The sequence below is a fragment of the Quercus lobata genome, chromosome 3, assembly GCF_001633185.2.
Source record: "Quercus lobata isolate SW786 chromosome 3, ValleyOak3.0 Primary Assembly, whole genome shotgun sequence".
Lineage (NCBI taxonomy): Eukaryota > Viridiplantae > Streptophyta > Magnoliopsida > Fagales > Fagaceae > Quercus > Quercus lobata.
The window spans coordinates 48,185,148-48,204,958 of NC_044906.1; the positions used below are offsets into that span (position 1 = coordinate 48,185,148).

At 38.6% G+C, this 19,811-nt stretch overlaps 1 protein-coding gene across 1 annotated transcript; it reads right to left on the minus strand.

Annotated features, from left to right (window-relative positions):
• Window positions 1–12,091: 12,091 nt before the first annotated feature.
• LOC115980980 lies at window positions 12,092–14,036 on the minus strand. The gene is made up of 3 exons (XM_031103170.1): window positions 13,595–14,036; window positions 12,884–13,214; window positions 12,092–12,185 (listed from the first exon to the last, which is right to left on the minus strand). Exons 1-3 carry the CDS (start codon window positions 14,034–14,036, stop codon window positions 12,092–12,094), a joined length of 867 nt encoding a protein of 288 aa, XP_030959030.1.
• Window positions 14,037–19,811: the final 5,775 nt, after the last annotated feature.

Below are 19,811 nucleotides of genomic sequence, written 5' to 3' on the forward strand. Positions count from 1 at the left end.
CCACACTTATGGCTCGAGCATCTGTAAAACTGTGTCTTCCAAAGCAAAGCAAAAATTCTCCCACAAAGCTTAGGGCCAAGCAAAATTTTTTTTGCATATTATCGGTCACTCCATAAGTGCGTTTGTTAATCAGCTTGGAAAAAATTGCACAAAGATTCACCATATATCCTTTAACCATACTACTAGTGATGGAAGTAGGAAGACTGAGAACATTAGACAAAGACTACCTATGCCTGGGATCACAAGGAACCGCTACAAATTTTTTGCTTGGATCATAACCCAAGATAGCGGAAAATTCTTCTTTTGTGGGATAGAGTTCAGCAATTTTAAACCAGAACACGTGATCTTTGGGATCCCAGAATTTCACACCAGCACAAAGGAAATCCCACTTGATTTTGACATTCCTCAGAGCCTTAATTCCCTCCAATTTGTAGGCTGTAAAATTGGTCTTGGTACTAAAATCAAAGCTACGAACCCATCTATTTTTATCATTAATTGTTGAATGAGAAAAGTTGTGATTGCTAGCCATGGATGACTTTTGCTTGTGATTATTGTGTTGTGTTAACCTTGATGCAGAGATTTGTTGCAAGAGAAATCATCAATATAAGCTACATTAGTTCCTAAATCAGGTTTAAATAGGTTTCAGAGAGTTTGTAACTGAGTAGGAGAGTGTTTCATGATCACAAACAAAGGAAATATTTTTCAAAAAACATGAAAACGCGAAACATGCATTGGAAAAGAGTGAGGAGTCAGCCCACCATGGCGTGAGCGTCATGGCATGGCCAAGTGCCGAACATCACTCTAAAAGTGCCAAATGGCACTCCTCATGTGCCAAGTGGCACGCAGCCCCTCCATCATACTTCCATGCAATTTTGCGTTCTCGGACATTTTTTTTAAAATCATTTAACACTCAAAAAGATTTTTTTGGTCAAACTAGGGCATTCTAACATGCCTAACTCGCTTGTTTTCAAAAAATCATCACTTGCAACATTGTTTTCAAAAATTGATCAAATAAAGTTTTTTTTCAAGACTCATGAATTCATGTTCCAAACTAGGGCATTCGCCTATGGCTCATTCATTTTTTTTTTTTTTTTAAATCAAAATCATCATCTTTTCAAAAAAAAAAAAAAAAAGGTCATTGAGATTTCAAAAAATCATGCATTCATTTTAAACTAGGGGCATTCCGCTAAAAAAAAAAAAAAAAAAAAATCACAATCATCATCTTTTCCAAAAAAAAAAATAAAAAGTCGTTGAGATTTCAAAAAATCATGCATTCATTTTAAACTAGGGGTATTCCGCTCCGCATCATTTAAGTAAGTGCAGATTCCATCAGAGCGAATCAAGATAAGTTTAAATTGTTACTACAAGAAATCATCAGGTGAATTCTAAATTTGTCTCAATTAAAGTTTCCACATGATCAAAAAAATTTCCCATGCCCAAAATCACAAGTCCAAAAGAATTCCCATGCCCAAAATCATAGGTCCACCAAAATTCCCATGACCAAAATCACATGCCAACAAAAATCTCATTTCATTCCAAAATTCTAATGCCAACAAAAAATGTCATTCCATATCAACCAAAAATTTCCCATGACCCAAAATCATGTGCCTAAAAAGAATTTGTCCCACCAAAGAAATAAAAGTCCCACAACAAAAAATCAATGCCCCACCAAAATTTTACCACAAACAAAATTTTTCACATGTCCAAACACAACTACTAAATTTTTTCCATAACCATACACAATCAAAGATTTTTTCCTACATGTCCAACATATGCCGTCAAAAAAAAAAAAAAAAAAAAATTTTCCCACATCCTCAAAAATTTTTCTGTAGCCACAAAATTTTTCCATACTCATACTCACACTCACAAAGTTTTGCCACAAATTACACATGCCAACAAATCTTCCACATTCATCATGAATGAATTCAACCAAGCCTACACAACAAATTTTTCACAATGCCAATTCCCCCAAAATCCAAGCCAAAGTTCATCAAGCAACATCACAAATTACCAGCATTGCCAAAATTCCATAAATCGCCAACCTTGTCCAAGTTACACCTTGACCAAAAACACAACACTTCAAAAATGCTCCGAAGCCAAGATTACAACATGATCAATCATATAATGCCCAAATTCCAACAAGATCACACAACAACACAATGATAATGCCTCAACATCAAATTTTCAATTCCAAATCTCAAATTCTCAACTCTATATTTCAAATTTTCAAATCCCATATTTCCAGTTCCAAAATCCAAGCTTTTAAACCCCAAAATTTTCAAGTCCAAACTTTCAATTCCAAATTTTCAAATTCCAAATTTTCAAATCCCAATTTTCAAATTCCAAATTTTCAAATTTTCAAACCCAAATTTTCAAATTTCATGTTACAAATTCCAAAATCTAAGTTCCAATTTTCAGTCTCAAATTTCAAGTTTCAAATTCCAAGTTTCAAGTCTCAAAATCTCAAGGTGCAAATTTACAAAATCTCAAGTTTCAAATTTCAAGTTTCAAGCCTCAAAATTTCAAGGGTCAAACTCCAAATCCCAAATTTGCAATTCAAAATTTTCATTCCTAAGTTTAAAAATTCCACATTCTCAAAAAATTTCAAAACTAAAATTTCATGTTCAAAATTTCAAGTCACAAAGTTTCAAAATTCCAAAGTTTCAATTCTAAAAACTTCAAACCTCAAATCCCATGTTCCAAATTTCAAGATTTCAAGTTTCAAGTTTTAAAATCTCAAGTCTCAAAATTCCAAAATTTTAATTTTCAAGGTTTTAAAGTTCAGTATTTCCAATCTCCAATTCCAAGCTTTCAAGCTTCAAAACTCAAATCTTTTTCAAGGAACCACCAATAATCAATCAAAGTTTTCTTAATAAAGTTCAAATCAAGAAGAGACAAATGAAAATCACACATCTCAAAAGCAATGGGACCACAAAGTACTCATCATTTAGAGTCTAATCCCAAATTTTGACTTTTTGCAAGCAACAATTTATATAAAAGTAGAGAATCCCTTTGATCGACGTTTCAATAGCTTAGATCAAAGTAGAGATGCCCTTTGATTGACATTTCAATAGCTTAGATCAAGGTTAAGAAGCCCCTTGATTACCTTTCATCAAGATTGAGATTGAGAAGCCCCTTAGTCGTCACAGCTCCAGTTCCAAGGTAGAGAAGCCCTTTGGTTACCTTTCTTCAAGATCGAGGTAGAGAAGCTCCTTGGTCGTCATAGTTCTAGTTCCGAGGTAAAGAAGCCCCTTGGTTACCTTTCTTCAAGATTGAGGTTGAGAAGCCTCTAGGTCGCAGACAACTTTAGTTTCAAGGTTGAGAAGCCCTTTGATTACCTTTTGTCAAGATTGAGGTTGAGAAGCCCCTTGGTCACAGACACCTCCGGTTTCAATGTTGAGAAGCCCCCTTGATTGCCTTTCGTCAAGATTGAGGTTGAAAAGCCCCTTGGTCACAGACAGCTCCAGTTTCAAGATCAAGATTGAAAAGCCTCTTGATCATCTCCATTATCAAGATCAGGATTGAAAAGCCTCTTGGTCACATCAATTGTCAAGAATCATTTCCAGAGTCATCAGCTATCAATTAGGTCAAGTATTTTCATTTTTTGTCAAAAAGCAAGGCACTAGTTCTATGTTCCAAGATTTTAGGTTCGAGGGCAAGGAAATCTTTGAAAATTCAACCTCAATTAAATCATGGCGGCTAAAATTAGTGTCTTTGTTTTACATTGACATTCGCTTTCCAAGCTCTGTCAATGAGGGGCATTCTGTAGACCCTCGATTTTGCGACCATGATTTAATCAAGGAAGATGACTAGATTGACCATCCATGTACCCCAAAAATCGTGACTGCATTACATGAACTAATTCATTCATTGCATATCATAAAAATGATCTTGAGATTCTAATGGTCGTGACGGTATGTCTAGTTTCCAAATCAGACCGTCGAATTGAAAGATATCATGAGATCAAGTTTTCATGATCTACATGCATTGTAGGGGGTGAAGCAGATCACGTGTGATTAATTGAAATTAGTTTTGATTGGTTAATGATTAAAATTAATTAAATGAATTTATGTGATTGGTGGAGTATTTTTCTTAAAGTGAGATTTGTTGAATGAGATTAAAACAAATAAGCTGATAATATTTAAAGACTATGGATAATTAGGCTTTTGGGATAATTATATTCAAAACAATTATTTTAAAAGTCATGATTATCACTTTGGAATGAGGTTTATCATGAAAATAACTCTGAAATTCGTCCAAATACAGTCTTAGGGTTGGAAAACACTTCAAAAATGTGCTAATCAAGTAATAGGTTTCAGATTCATGTTCCAAGGCACTTTTGGCCTAGTAGAACTCAAAATTAGGACTAGGCTATTTCTGGAAAAGTTGTAGAGAATAGAATTTTTAGTAAAGAGATATGATCAAAATACTGAAACTGGTCCTGATTTGAAAAAATCAGCTTACTTTTATCCAAATCTCCTTTTTTTAGGATTTTCCCCCATACATTTTTTACTTATTTTTTAAGTTGATTGGACTTAATTTTTAAGCAAACCTAGCTTATTTTCTAAGCAACTAACACCTCTATAAATAGGGGATGCCTCCCAACATTCAGGAGCTCTCTTGACATTCTTTTACACTTAAGGAGAGACACCTTTTCACACTTTCAAATTCTTCACTCCCCTTTTTTGGTATTCTCTCTTAAATTAGGGTTTTTAGGTTTCAAAGATAATAGAATAAATTTCTTTGAACCCTAAAATATCCTCTCAAGAACAAGAAGTGCTCCATTCAAGAGGTTGTTTTTGATACACTTTTCTTTTTTTTAAGCTTCTATTATGTTGATGACGTATGTTTGTTTTTTTTTTTTTTTTTTTTTTTTAGTTTAGTTATTTCAAGTACTCATATCATGAATTGTTGATTTATTGTGTCAAAACATGTCCTTAATTCTTCTAGTATTGTTGTGATCTCTTTCTTATTTTCAAAAATTTGCACATTGACAATTCTTTTTCTTCAAAATAAAACAAATTTGCATCTTCATTAGATGTAGATCTGAATTTTTCTTCAAAATAAAACGGATCTGCATCTTTATTAGATGTAAATCTAAGTTTTTCTTTAAACACAAAAACGGATCTGCATCTTCATTAGATGCAGATATGAATTTTTCTCACATAAAAAACTAGTTTGCATCTTCATTAGATGCAAATCTAAATTTTTTATCATAAAAAAACTGGTTTGTATCTTCCTTAGATACAGATTTGATTTTTTTAACATATGCGGATTTTGAAATAAAGAAAAAGATCATGCATTATTGTTTTATTGTGTCTGTTTTGTTTAGTCCATGTAGCATAAATTTATTTCATGAATGAAACCCTCTTCTCAAAAAATCTTTTTTCTTTTATCCAAGTTCTTGAAAACAAATCTGATTTTTTTAAAAAAACTAAAAGACTTTGTTTTAATTAAATAAACACAAATCTGAATTTTCTCTTCAAAAACCACTTTTTTACATAACAAAAACAGATCTAAATTTTTAACAAAGAAGAGGATACATTCATAAATAAACTTTTGTGATTTAGTTTATTTTACTTGTGCAACATATCTAACACCTTCCCATTCTGTAACCTAGCCTCCAAATTTAGGTCTTTGGATAAGTAGATCTAAGCCTTGTCTTTATTTTTATTTTGGGTATATTGTAACTAAGACAAAAGGCCATGTAATTATTTGGTAGTTTTTAGCTAAGACCTAAAGCCATGTAATTTTCAAATTTTCAAATATGTATTTTTTTATTCAATCAATGAAAGGAAACAATTCAGTCATGTATTTATATTTAGTTTTTCTTATTTTTTGTATAAAAACTAAGTGGCAACTCCACACCACTCACCCAAAAAGAGAGGTGCCCTAAAAAGCACACAAAAATCTCTCTCTTTTTGGAGAGGCCTAATTTTCTCAGTCTCTCTCACACACTCTCTTAAGAAATGTGGGAAAATTACCCTCTCCCCCCTTTTTTTATAGAAACAAACACACACACACACACAAGGGAGAGGGAAAGGGAGTGGAATTAGTCTTTTAACATTTCAAAATGAGTCCTTTTGGTCTTTTAAGTTTTAAATGTGTCTTTTTTTTTTCTTTTTTTTTTAAGTTTTAAACGTTTGGAGAGGCCAAGGCTAAAAGGGTGATGTCATGGCAATTTTTGGTTGCACAACATCATCATTCCATTAGCATGATTTAATCGAAGGAGTAAAATTGTAGATTTTGAAACTTTAGAGATGAATTCCGATGTTTAAAACTTGAGGAGAATAAAACCACACATAAAGTAAACTACAAGGACCAATAGTTCTATTTCACCTAAATTTTTATATTAACTGTAATAACAAACTTTTCACCTATTTTTATTATTTATTTAATAATTTCATTTATACCTATAGCATTCACATAAATCCCAAAAAATAAATTCATAAAATGCAACACAAATTTGCTTTCAAATAATAAACACAATTCATGCAAAAATGAAATATATATGACATCATAACATTTGTAATGTAGGGACATGGTTTGTAGCCCAAGCCTAAGATATATGGGATCCTGGCCTAATGAGCCCAGTACAATAAAGTTGTAGAGAGTGGGTCGAAGAACTAGGCCCTAATGAATTAGACAACAGTTAGTATGGATTTAAAAGATGATCAAGTAAGAACAAAGAGAATAAAGTTGAATGAATTCATTGTCCGAGGAGGTATTTTGTCATACAAATCAATAACAGTTGGATACAAGTATAATTTTGATTGTTACAGTATTCTTTCTCTATTTTTCCGATCCCTTCCTCATGGAAGATCCCTTACATTATATAGTTCCTTTTGGATCATCTTGATCCTCCATTTGTTGGTCATCTGAGCCCTTACTTAAGAATATGTCCCATCAGACACCTTCTTTGGCTTTCTGTGAGTTGTGGTGACCAAGGTAGCACTATTCAAGAGTTTTCTCCACATAAATGCGGTCAGAAAAGTAGCTACAGTGCATTCAATGCCATGATAGCAGCTTTCCCTTAGATATTTTTGGGTTCCCTCATTTTCGTATGTTCATGATGCAAGTCCCTATCAATAGAGCTTCTTGGAAGGTCACCCTGATTGTTGGAATACATATTTGAGTTGTACTTATTGTATCCGAGGAGTTATTCCTCCTCGGACTGATTTCTCATTTGTATCTTGCTCATTAAATCTTGAGCCTGAATCATTCATTACCATTTGTTCCTCCTCGGACTGCTTATGCTGTTGACCAAGGCCCAAGGCCCAATATACAATTTTGGGCCCTTAACCCTACAATAGTCCCTCAAAACTTCGGTTTTTTCCCTCCCATCCGAGGAGAAAAGTGGGGTTTTGATTTTTCGTGTGCTAACATTATTTTGCCCTTTGATTTACACACGTGGGAGTGCCGTTTTGCGCGCCACATCATTGCCACTGATGCTTTGGAGCCCGAAAGGTGTCGTTAATTGCTCCAGGTGACGTTATGTTCCCTACATCCAACGGTGAGGCGCTAATCCAATGGTTAATATTTCTCCTTCGGTTTTGAACTAGATAACTCCCAGACATTTTCACCCTCTATATAAAGCCTTAAGGGAAATCATTTTCCCCTTATTTTACGAATCTTCAAGTTCTCCAGAGATCTTAAGCGTTCTAACTCACCAAACTCTCTACGCTTCCAAACTTCACCACCCTTTTTTCTTCAAGAGATCCTTGAAAATCTTTTTAAAAGTTTCAGGGACTAATACACATCTTAGTTCTCGTAAGTTTCTATTTCTTTAAACTTTTCTTTTTCTCCTTGGCCTTCCAATTCTTATTTCTTCATTTACCAGTTTTAATTGTTTCCCTTTAGCCTGTCTAAATGGGTAAATTTAAGCACTTAGTAGACTCCCCTGCTAAAATAAAGGCCTTTAAGGTTAGATATCACATACCACAGGGAATGGCCCTGCGATGCTGTCCTCCAAAACAAATATTGACACACAGAGAAGAGGGGAAAGTCATCATCCCTATGATAGCTTTCATAGAATGAGGGATGACTCTTCCTATGGGTAGGATAACACGGGACTACCTCTTCAACCATAGGATATGCCCCCACTAGTGCGCACCCAACCTATTTAGGCTTTTAGGTAGCGTTGATACTCTCAACGAGTATCTGGGCTTGGGGCTCACCTGGCACAATGTGGTCCACATGTATAAGTGCCACTCCCTTAAAAATGTGGGATTTTACCTCAAGTCCCGATCTAATGTTATTAGGCTCATCTTGTGCCTCCCCAAATCTAATAAGGGGATGAAAGATAACTACCTGATTGCTTCGGGGGCGTGGCATGATGGCCTTCATTGCCCAGTCCGAGAGGGAGAGCTAGGTGGGATACCTTAGAGTTAGGTTCCTTAGCAAGAAATTTAGATTCTTTAACCCTAACCATGTCATTATTTCCCTTTTATTTTGCTTTCTTTTGATGATGGGTCTTAACTTTCTAACCATGTTTTGCTGCTTGGCTACTTTTGCAGACAAAAATCATGTAGCGCCCTGGCTCAATCTGACCAACGTCGCAGCTCTCAATTATTTGTTGAGGTCTGAGATTTTCGTAAGGATAGATAGCTGCAAGCCGTCCATCTAATTTTGGACTTTGACCCAATCTCGGAGGTATACCAAGATATCGGCAATGCCATAAGAGTGGGTGACCCACGGCTGGCCTGTATTGACGTGTCATTGCCAAGTTTCCTAGCCCGAGATGACCTTCTACTGGTTGTATTGCCACTCCAACAGAACCCTCCCTTGATTGCATAACCGGTCCATCAGGTTTTGCTCGAAGCAGCAGCAGTGAAGGAAGAGATCGCCTCCTCAAACTCCTCGCTTGAAGAAGAAATTGACAAGTTTCGTTTTGAAGAGGAGGAGACTCAAGGGGTACAAGTTATCCCCATCTCGGACACCGAGGGTGAGCCTGACAGGCATTCAAGTGTCCAAGCTCCAATTTTAGTAATTGCCCATCCGAACAACTCATCAGAGGAAGGAAAAGACAAAATGGCCTTAAACCGAGGGAACAAGAGCTTAAAAGACCTTATGGCTTCCAAGAGCAAGGTGTCAACTTCGAAAGAAGCCACCAAGTCTCAAGTTCCAACTACTCTTCCCACTCCTCCTCCTCCGATCCCCATCGACCTCGGATTGAAGCCAATTCCTGATTTAAAGAAGAAAAGGTCAACTGAAGGTAAGGTGGGTCCTTAAAAGGGGACAAAACAATAGAAGGTGGCCAAAGATGCCTGAGACAAGAGGTTTCACTCTGTGGATAGGAGAAAGGAGCAAAACAGGGTTGATGTGCGCATGACACAACACACCTGGTCTCCTCAGCTGGAGGTGGATGGGACTCCCATCCCTTGGAACGCCTCAGTCTGAGACTTCCAAAGGGGGCGTGTGGGATATATTGTTGAAGCCCTAGAGCAGCCTTTACTCCTTCCAAGAGACATGGAAGCTTACAGGCGCTTCAAGCAGAACGACCTCTTCTTATCCCTAAAGAGAGACCTCGCTATGGTAAGCAATCTATCATATCCGTGAATTTGAATGCTAAGCTGTATTTTCGTTCTTTCTTTACATTTTAGCTCATGATTTTTCTGTTGTCTTCAGGCAAATTTCTCAGCAAGTTTTTGGGGCCGAGGAGTGGGTTTATGATGCCCGTAATGAGGCCAAGGCTGAGGCCCTCTCCCATGTTGATGTTGAAAAATCATTGGGGGCCCTTAAACAGGAGTAGGCTGAGATGTCCGAGAAGCTAAAAGTGGCGGACCAGGCTCGCTTGAGTGCTAAGGCGAGTCTAAAGACCGTGGAAAGGCAGGCTGAGGATCAGCGCCAAAAACTGTACTTGACCGAGATAGATCTTGCCACCCAAAGGAAATTGGTCATAGATCTTAAGGTTGAGCTGCAGAAGGCCAAGAAGGTAGCTCAACTGGCCAAGGAAGTAGCCGAGGTTAAGAAGCAGGCGTCTTATCTGCTCGGCATGGAGGAGATGCAAATAAGGCTTGCTAAGGAGCTTTCAGAGATATGTAGGGATTACTTCAAGGCGACATGGGATAGGGCCCTTAGCATTGCAGGAGTACTTGCAGACTCTATTTAGTGGCATCCCGAGAGGGTGTACTATCATCCGAATATCCGTGAAATCCCAGGTGCCATATTCTCTCCCTCTGCCCTTGCCCCAAAGACTTCTGAATAGCCCCCGGCTATCCAAGCTGCTCTCCCTTTCCCTGAGGCTTCGAAGGGATCCAATCAAGCTGGTGATCAAGGCTAAGGGGTTGAGGGGGACAAAGACAAGGGTAAGGGCAAGGAGAAAAAGCCCTCCTCAGAAGCCAAGGACGCTGCCAAGGACAGGGAAGCTGCAGCCAAGGCGAAGGAAGCATAGGCTAAGACCCAAGAAGCTAATCCTAAGGCCAAGGATGCTCCTACCTCCCAGTTGAGTTAGAAGGAAGACCCTTCTACTCCTAAGGCCAAAGCCTAGCACTTAGAATTTTCTTTGCAATTTCTATTGTCGAAATTTTTTTTTTTTTTAAATGACATTTTATCAATGTATGTAACGTACTTTCTCTTTCATTTAATGAGAATTTTTTTTCTTCACCTCTTGCACTTTTGTTTAATGTGCTCTGAGTATTACTATTATAAATAGCATTAAACTTTTGTTACTTTACCTTTAGTAAGAACTGATAACAATACACTGTTAACAATTTAATCAATTTAACCAAGCACCAGCAATAAAGAAGTTTAACACATACTTGTACTGTGAATTGACCTTTCTGCAATGAAAGCTAGGTCTAATGAAGATAAGTAATATACTTTGTATAGAATAAGAGGGAGAGATATTCTTCACTCTGCTCAATACTTAGATAAATAATTAAGAACATTAACTAACTCAGAGCTACCAATCTGAGGAGTTGGTTATAATATTGGGTCCGTCTTGACAGTTAATAAGAAACAAAAAGATATCACAGTGTGTTAATTTTACCAAAGTATGTGATCCGAGGGGCCTGACACAACTTTGGTTCTATTTTCCACTTATATAAAGATGTTATAGAGTGTTAATTTCACCAAAGTATGTGGTCTGAAGAGCCTAACGTAACATAGGTTTTGTTTAACACTTAGAAAAAATGAATAGATATCACAAAGTGTTAATTTTGCCAAAGTATGTGGTTCGAGGGACCAAGCATAGCTAAGATTTTGTTTAACACTTATAAAGATGCCATTGAGTATTAATTTTGCCAAAGAATGTGGTCCGAGGGAGCAGGCATAACTAAGGTTCTATTTATCACTTATAAAGATGCCATTAAGTGTTAATTTTGCCAAAGTATGTGGTCCGAGGGACCAGGCATAGCTAAGGTTCTATTTAATACTTATAAAGATGTCATTGAGTGTTAATTTTGTCAAAATATGTGGTCCAAGGGACCAGTCATAGCTAAGGTTTTGTTTAACACTTATAAAGATGCCATTGAATGTTAATTTTTCCAAAGTATGTGGTCCGACGGACCAGGCACAGCTAAAGTTCTATTTAACACTTATAAAGAATGGATAAAGGGAAGTACAGTGCCTTTATACAACAGATGAACATATTGGTAAGGGAAATTTTTTTATTCATAACAATACATTTTCAGGTTGTTTACATTCCAAGGACGCGGTATTACATGCTTATCTAAGTCTTCTAGAAAATTTGCTCCTATACCAGCCACCGAGATGATGTGATATGGTCCTTCCCAATTGGGTCCTAGCTTTCCCCACACTGGGTTCTTCGCAGTACCCAGGACTTTTCTTAATACCAAGTCACCAGACACTAATGGTCTCAGCTTTACGTTGGCAGCATAACCTTGCTTGAGTTTGTGTTGGTAGTATACCAATTGAACCTTTGAACTTTCTCTTCTTTCTTCAATAAAGTCTAGGCTCTTCTCCAACAACTCATTATTACTACTTGGATTGAACGAGCTGGTCCTTAATGTTGGGAAGCTAGTTTCTAAAGGGATGACAACCTCGGCTCCATAAGTCATTAAAAAGGGGGTCTCTCTTGTTGACCTGTGAGGTGTAGTTCTATATGTCCAAAGGACATGTGACAACTCTTCTACCCATCTCCGCTTTTCTTCAGTCCATACACTATGACCTTGTTAACAGCCTCGGCTTGTCCATTTCCTTGAGGATAAGCTGAAGTGGAATACCTGTTTGTAATTCCAAGATCACAACAATATTTCCTGAAAGATTTGCTGTCGAATTGAAGGTCATTGTCTGAGATGAGGGTACAAGGGACCTTGAATCGTGTGACAATGTTTTTCCAAACAAATTTCTTGGCATCCACGTCCCTGATATTTGCCAAAGGCTTAGCTTCAACCCACTTTGTGAAGTAGTCCGTGTCAACCAGCAAATATCTCTTGTTTCATTTGGCTTTAGGGAAAGGGCCAACGATGTCTAAGCCCCATTGAGCAAATGGCCAAGGGTTGGATAGGGGGTTAAGGACCCCTCCTAACTGATGTATATTTGGTGCAAATCTTTGGCACTGATCACATTTCTTCACATATTCTTGCGCTTCTTTCTACATATTTGGCCACCAATAGCCTTGAGTGATGGTGCTGTGAGACAAAGATCATCCGCCTATATAGCTTCCACAAATCCCTTCATGTAACTCCTCAAGGAGTAGCTCCGACGCCCCAGGGTGAATGCAGAGTAGGTATGGCCTAGAAAAAGAGCACTTGTACAGTTTTTGGTCATTGGATAGCCAGAAACGAGATGCCTTTCTTCATACTTTAATAGCCTCTGATTTATCCTCTGGTAAGATGTCCTCTCTTAGAAATAGTACTACAGGATCCATCCAGCTAGGCCCTACTCTAACTTGGTGAACATGGACCACCTTTCCCTTTACCTCTGTGGTTTGCACAAGTCTTCTATAAGGATAACTCGAGGTAAGCTCTGTGCCAAGGCGGTTGCAAGCGTGGCTAGGGAATCAGCATGTGTGTTTCCACTTCTAGGGACGTGCAGTAAGCTGAATGATTCAAATCCTGATTGCAAATGCCTAACTTGACTTAAGCGCCCTTTCATTCTCTTATCTCTTGCTTCTAATTCGCCCTTCACCTGGCCAACGACCAGTCTTAAGTCCGAGAACATCTTTACTGCCTTTCCTCCCATTTTTTGAACCATGGACATTCCTTCCAACAAAACTTCATATTCTGCCTCATTATTTGTAGCCGAGAAGCCTAGTTTTAGTGACTTTTCAATAATGATTTGTTCAAGAGAAACCAGAACTAGCCTCACTCTGAAACCCCTTTGATTTGTTGTACCATCAACATATACCTTCTAGAATAAAGGTTCTTGCAGGGAGATTGTGCCAACTGATTTTCCATCCATGTTCTGTGTCATTGCCACTTTTTCTAATGGGGGTTTAGCGAACTTGGTCACCAAGACCTAGCCCTTGACAGAGGTACTAGGCATGTACTTGATGTCAAAAGCCCTTAGAACTATGCCCTATTTAGTAATCCTTCCCGTGTAGTCAACACTTCAAAGTATAGCCCTGAGTGGAAGTTGAGTTAGGACGACAACCGTATGTGCTTGAAAGTACTGGGAAGCTTTTGTGTACCATGCACTACCACCAAGATGGCTTTCTCTAGTGGTAGGTAGTGAATCTTGGCCTCATGTAGTGACTTGCTCACATAGTAGACTGGCCATTGTACGCCACTGTAAACTTGTATCAACACCAAACTTACAGCATGAGGGGCCACAGCGATATAAGCAAACAAAACCTCATCCACCTCAGGATTGGACATGATAGGCAGTTGAGATAGATATTCTTTAAGTTGCTGGAAAGCCAAAGCACATTTCTCGGTCCACTCAAATCCCTTCCACTTATTCATCAAGAGAAAGAAGGGTCTGCACCTATCTGCAGACCCAAAATTAAACTGGTTGAAGGCAGCTGTTATTTCGGTAAGCTTCTGGATCTCTTTGGGATTTTGGGGTGGTTGTAAACTATTAATGGCTTTGATTTGATCGGGGTTGACCTCGATTCCCCTGTGAGTCACCATGTATCCCAAGAACTTGCCTGATCCCACACCAAATTAGCACTTGGTAGCGTTTAGGCGCAACTTGTGTTTCCTCAAAATTTCAAAGATGTTTCTGAGTTCTCCAACGTGCTCAGACACCACCTTGCTCTTTACCACCATGTTATCTATATAGACTTCAATAATTTCGCCCAAATGTGGTTCAAACATTTTCATTATCATCCTTAGGTAGACCCTGCGTTTTTTAAGCCAAATGACATCACCTTATAGTGGTAGTTTCCAATGGGAGTGAAAAAAGCTGTCTTTGCTTGATCGTCCAGGGCAAGTGGTATCTGATGATACCCTTAAAAGGCGTCTAAGAAGCTCATACGAGGATGGCCCACCGTTGCATCCACCAACTGATCTATTCGAGGCATAGGGAATGGATCTTTTGGGCCAGCCTTATTTAGGTCTATGAAGTCCACACACACTTAACATTTCCCGTTCTTCTTTTTCACCACCACAGTATTGGCCAGCCATTTAGGTAGAAAACTTCCTTGATAGCCCCTGCTTGCTTGAGCTTCATCACCTCATCTCTGACAGCATCTACATGTTCCTTGGATGGATGCCGAGGTGACTGCTTTTTGGAAATGATGGATGGGTTAACATTTAAATGATGACAGATGAAGTTTGGATCCACCCCTGAGGCTTCATAAGCATCCCATGCAAACACATCAACGTTTCTACTTAGAAATTCTACCAGCTCTTCCTTCTCTTTAAGAGGCAACTGAGCCCCAACTTGAAAGAATTTCTCCGGATCATTACTTATAACAACCTTTTCTAAATCTTCACACTTGGCCTCCTCGGCTGATCCATTAATAGGCAACTCTGGAGCTTTTAATTGCTATAAGCCCCTTTGATTAGAAACCGAGGACTCTGCTTCAGGTTGATGTAAGATGGCAGCCACCAAGCATTGCCTAGCTGTAGATTAACTCCCCATGATTTCTTCAATGCATCCTCTTGACGGATATTTCACCTTTTGGTGCAGAGTGGAAGAGATGGCCTCCAGGGCATAAAGCCAAGGTCTGGCTACAATGGCCGTGTAGGGGGAATAAGCATCCACCATAATAAAGTTTACTTCCACCACTTCTAAACCTGCTTGCACAGGTAATGTGATCTGACCCCTTGGGATGACAGTCTTCCCATCGAAACTCACCAAAAGAGAGTCGTAGGCTGTCAAGTTGTCGGGCCTTAAGTTCAAACCTTTATACAAGTCAGGGTATATGATCTCGGCTGCACTGCCCTGGTCCACCATCACCCTCTTCACGTCATACCCCCCAATCCTAAAAGTGATCACTAAAGCGTCATCATGTGGCTAGATGGTCCCAATTTTGTCCTCGTCCGAGAAACTCAATGCCAATGGGATATCCATCTTAGCCCTCTTCGGCCCTGAATTAGCACCTTTGGCGGGTAGTGGAGCCACGAACATCACTTTAGAGGGGCAGGAACCGGTTCTCCCTGGAGCAACAAAGATGACATTGATCGTTCCTAGAGGAGGTCTTGAAGAAGCATCTCTCTAGGGTTCCGAACCTGCCTGGCTCCCTTGGCCACTAGAATGATGTAAGAGTTGCTTCAACTTTCCTTCTCAGACCAGCTGGTCCAAATGGTTCCACAAATTTCTGTAGTCCTCGGTGGTGTGTCCCTGGTCCTAATGTTAGTGGCAATAAAGACTCTGGTTGCATCTCATGGGATTTCCTGCCATTTTATTTGGTCATTTGAAGAACAGCTCATTCTTAATCTTTTCAAGTACCTAGTGCACTGGCTCTCGGAACACAGCATTAACTGCCTGGGTGTTGGCAGACCTTGACTGTGCAGCAAAATCTCTCTGAGGTCGGATATTATTGAATCGGTCCAACCTGAAATCCCTTCTTTCCTAAAAGATAACCTTCGCTTTACCTTTCCCTTGCTATTGGTCTTTCTTAACCCTCTTGTACTTATCAATCCGGTTCATGAGTTGGCATACACTGGTAATAGGTTTACCAGTCAGAGACTTCCTTAAACTATGCTCGGCATAGAGGCCGTCCTTAAAAGTACTGATGGCCACATCATTAAAGTCACTATCTATCTCATCGTACATCTTCTAGTATCTGTCCGAGTACATTTTCAGGGTCTTCCCCTTTCGCATGGATAAGGATAGTAGTGAGTCCAAGGGTCAAGGTACCTTACTACACGTGATAAAACGAGAGCCAAAGGCCTAGGTGAGCTCCTTAAAGGAATCTATGGAATTGGCTCTCAGACCATCGAACCATCTCATCGCCACATGTCCCAAACTGAAGGGAAATACTTTGCACATCAAAGCCTTATCCTTAGAGTGGACAGCCATCCTTTGGTTGAACTAGCTCACATGTTCTACAAGGTCCGTTCAACCATTGTAAATGGTGAACGTGGGCTGATGGAATCGCCTAGGAAGTTTTGTCCTCTCTATCTTATGCATGAAAGGTGATTTGAAGATTTGATTCAACGCCTAGCTCATAGCGTCGTTTCCCTAGCCTTTACTAGGCGGGTTCTTGTATCTTTGCTTGTGGTAGTGCTCTTCATCGTAGGAGAAAGACTCGCTTGGTGGAGTTCTTAACCTTTGCCTGTAACTAGCATCCTCTTCATCATTGGAGGAGATGTCAAAACTGCAAGGAGTTTGTTTCTGTTGTGCATGGCGCAGCTTCTTCTTTAAATTGTCAATCTCCCTTTGCATGACTCTGTTATTTTTCTCTTGAGAGACGTGACTCCCAACTCGAGAATGACTTCTACCAGTATGTGTGGTGTGTTTGCTACCTTCTCGATCTTGCTTGCGTTCAAGGTTAAGGAAGTCATCTTGTCATCCGGAACCCATGGATTATTCTTGATGGGGACCTAATCCTACCATAGTTAAACGTTGTACTCACTATTACACAAGTTTTTCCCACAGATGACGCCAATTGTAGGGTCGGTTTGCAGCCCAAATCCAAGATGTATGAGATCCTGGCCCAATAAGCCAAATACAATAAATTTGTAAAGAGTGGGTCGAAGCACTAGGCCCTAATGAATTGAACAATGACTAGAATGGATTTAAAAGATGATCAAGTAAGAACAAAGAAAATAAAGCTGAATGAATTCACTGTCCAATGAGGTATTTTGTCATACAAATCAATAACAGTAAGATACAAGTATAATTTTGATTGCTACAGTATTCTTTCTCTATTTTTCTAATCACTTCCTCATGGAAGGTCTCTTACATTATATAGTTCCCTTTGGATCATCTTGATCCTCCACTTGTTGGTCATTTGAGTCCTTACTTGAGTATCTGTCCCATCAGAAACCTTTTTTGGCTTTCTATGAGTTGTGGTGGCCAAGGCAGCACTGTTCAAGGGTCTTTTCTACATAAATGCTGCCAAAAAAGTAGTTGCAGTGCATTCAATGCAGTGATAGCAGCTTTCCCTTAGATATTTTTGGGTTCCCCTCCTTTTCGTATGTTCATGATGCACGTCTCTATCAATGGAGCTTCTTGGAAGGTCACCCTATTTGTTGGAATACATATTTGAGTTGTACTTATCATATTCAAGGAGTTATTCCTCCTCGGACTGACTTCCCATTCGTATCTTGCTCATTAAATCCTGAGCCTGAATCATTCATTACCATTTGTTCCTTCTCGGACTGCTCATGCTCTCGATGAAGGCCCAAGGCCCAATATACAATTTTGGGCCCTTAACCCTACATGTAACATATGCAAAATCTCACTAATAAAAGAAAAAAAATGGCATACTAACTAAAAAAAATTATAATTAATTTATAATTAAAAAAAGAAACCACATATACACAAGACAGAAACATAATTGAGTCTTACAAATGTTGGTAGGAGTTTTGTAATTCACTAAATTCCATGTCAAAATTTATTTTGTAATTGGTTCAGTATTTCCATTGTAATTGTAAAGGAATTGTTGTGTTAAAGTAGAAGCTAGGGTTTATTTTTGTTAATTAGAGGATCTCAATTGCTCAAGTGAATGACCATAAGCCATATGAGATAGATCCAAGTATTCACGCTCGGGCAAGATTCAGCATTTTCCTACAAGATAACTTGTGAGTTCTTGACCCCTTAGCCAAGTTGCCTAAGCACTTGATCAAGTGAGAGTAATTATTTCCCACAAAAATTCCCGTGAGACTGGCAATTGGTAATGGTAAGACAATGCCACTGGTTGGAAACTCGCGAGCTAGGGCAACTTTATGCCATATTAATTAGCTCCAAAGCTTCATTAATTCCTATTTTTCATCACTTGTCTCTTAAGCTTATTGTTTATGACTCCAAAACTTTTAGAAAATGAGAGGAGGCATTTTTCTTATAGGTAAGACTCCATTACACCCCCAGAGTGAGATTTACCCATGCTTAGGGGTGGCAATTTTTATCCATATCTATGAACCCAACCATTACCCACCTAATTTGGATAAGTCTTGTTAGGTTCTAAAGACTTAGGTATTTATGTATTTAGAACTCTAATATGTATTGTTGGCAAACCATGATAAAAAAAATGTGTTTAGAAGTGTTTTAGTCTTGCTCAAAGTAGTGCATTTATGTAAAGTTGGAATCAAGCTAATGCAGAAAAGTTTTATGCATTTCGACCTAGCTCGATCGATCGAAGCTCGGGCAGAATATTTTTTTCTGCAGATTTTTCAACTTAGCCCTAGTTGTTTTAAAACATTTTAGGGTTTTCTAATTTGTCCTAAGTATAAAAGGCAAACCCTAACCACGTTTTAGTGTTGCTCATATTGCGGTTTGTGTAAATCTCTTGTGAGATCTAGAAGAGCTTTCCTTTACACAAACTTAAGGTTTTCAAGGAGAAGATTTATCTATACCTTGATGATCAACTCCGTTGCTGCCATTGAAGTTTAAAGAAACCACAAGCGAGTGTGCTTGTATCTGGTGGTAAATCCAAGAAAGAAGGAGTCCGTTGATTCGGAGCTTGCATGTGGTCGTGCCAGTAAATTCTACTGGTTGGTAGCAATAAGAAGTCGAGCGTAGGGGCTTGTAAGTCTTATTGTATGAACTTCGATTCTTTCAAGATAGTGGATTCAAGTTTACCTTGAGGATAGCTAGGTCAAATCCTCCTCAGGTTTTTACTGGTTTGGTTTCCTGGGTGATCATATCTTGTGTTATTTATATTTCCGCTGCTTTGCATGATATGATCTTTGTTATTGTGATAACCTAGATTTGTTAAATTGGACTAAGTAACAACTTGGCTAATTACCTAGGTTAAATCAATTGTGTTTTAAGGGGTCTAAAAACTATCAAGTGGTATCAAAGCGGGTTGCTTTTTTGTTGTTGATATTTTGATCACTGAGCTGATCCTTGACCCCTGTTGTTATGGATTCTTGGAAATTCTTTTTGCTTATTCATCAACTTACTTACTTTGTGTATTTGTCACTTGTTGAGTTTGTTAAATCTTTCCTTGGACGTCTTGGTCTTATCATATGTGATAATAATTTTTTGTGTTATATTGCCTTAACCGCCTTAAAGGCACGTGATTCTTGTCTTTGGAATTTGGATAGTGGTTGTTTCAAGCATATGACAGGAAACAATGGATTATTCAAGACCCTCTTTGAAGGAAAGATTGGGACAGTCACTTTTGGAGATGGAAGCAAATCTATAATCAGAGGCATTAGAACTGTGGACATCCTAGGGTTACCAGTCTTTGAAGATGTTTGGTATATTGATGGACTGAAGGCAAATTTACTCAGCATCAGTCAGATTTGCGACAATGGACTGAATGTTCTCTTCACTAAGTATGAATGTCA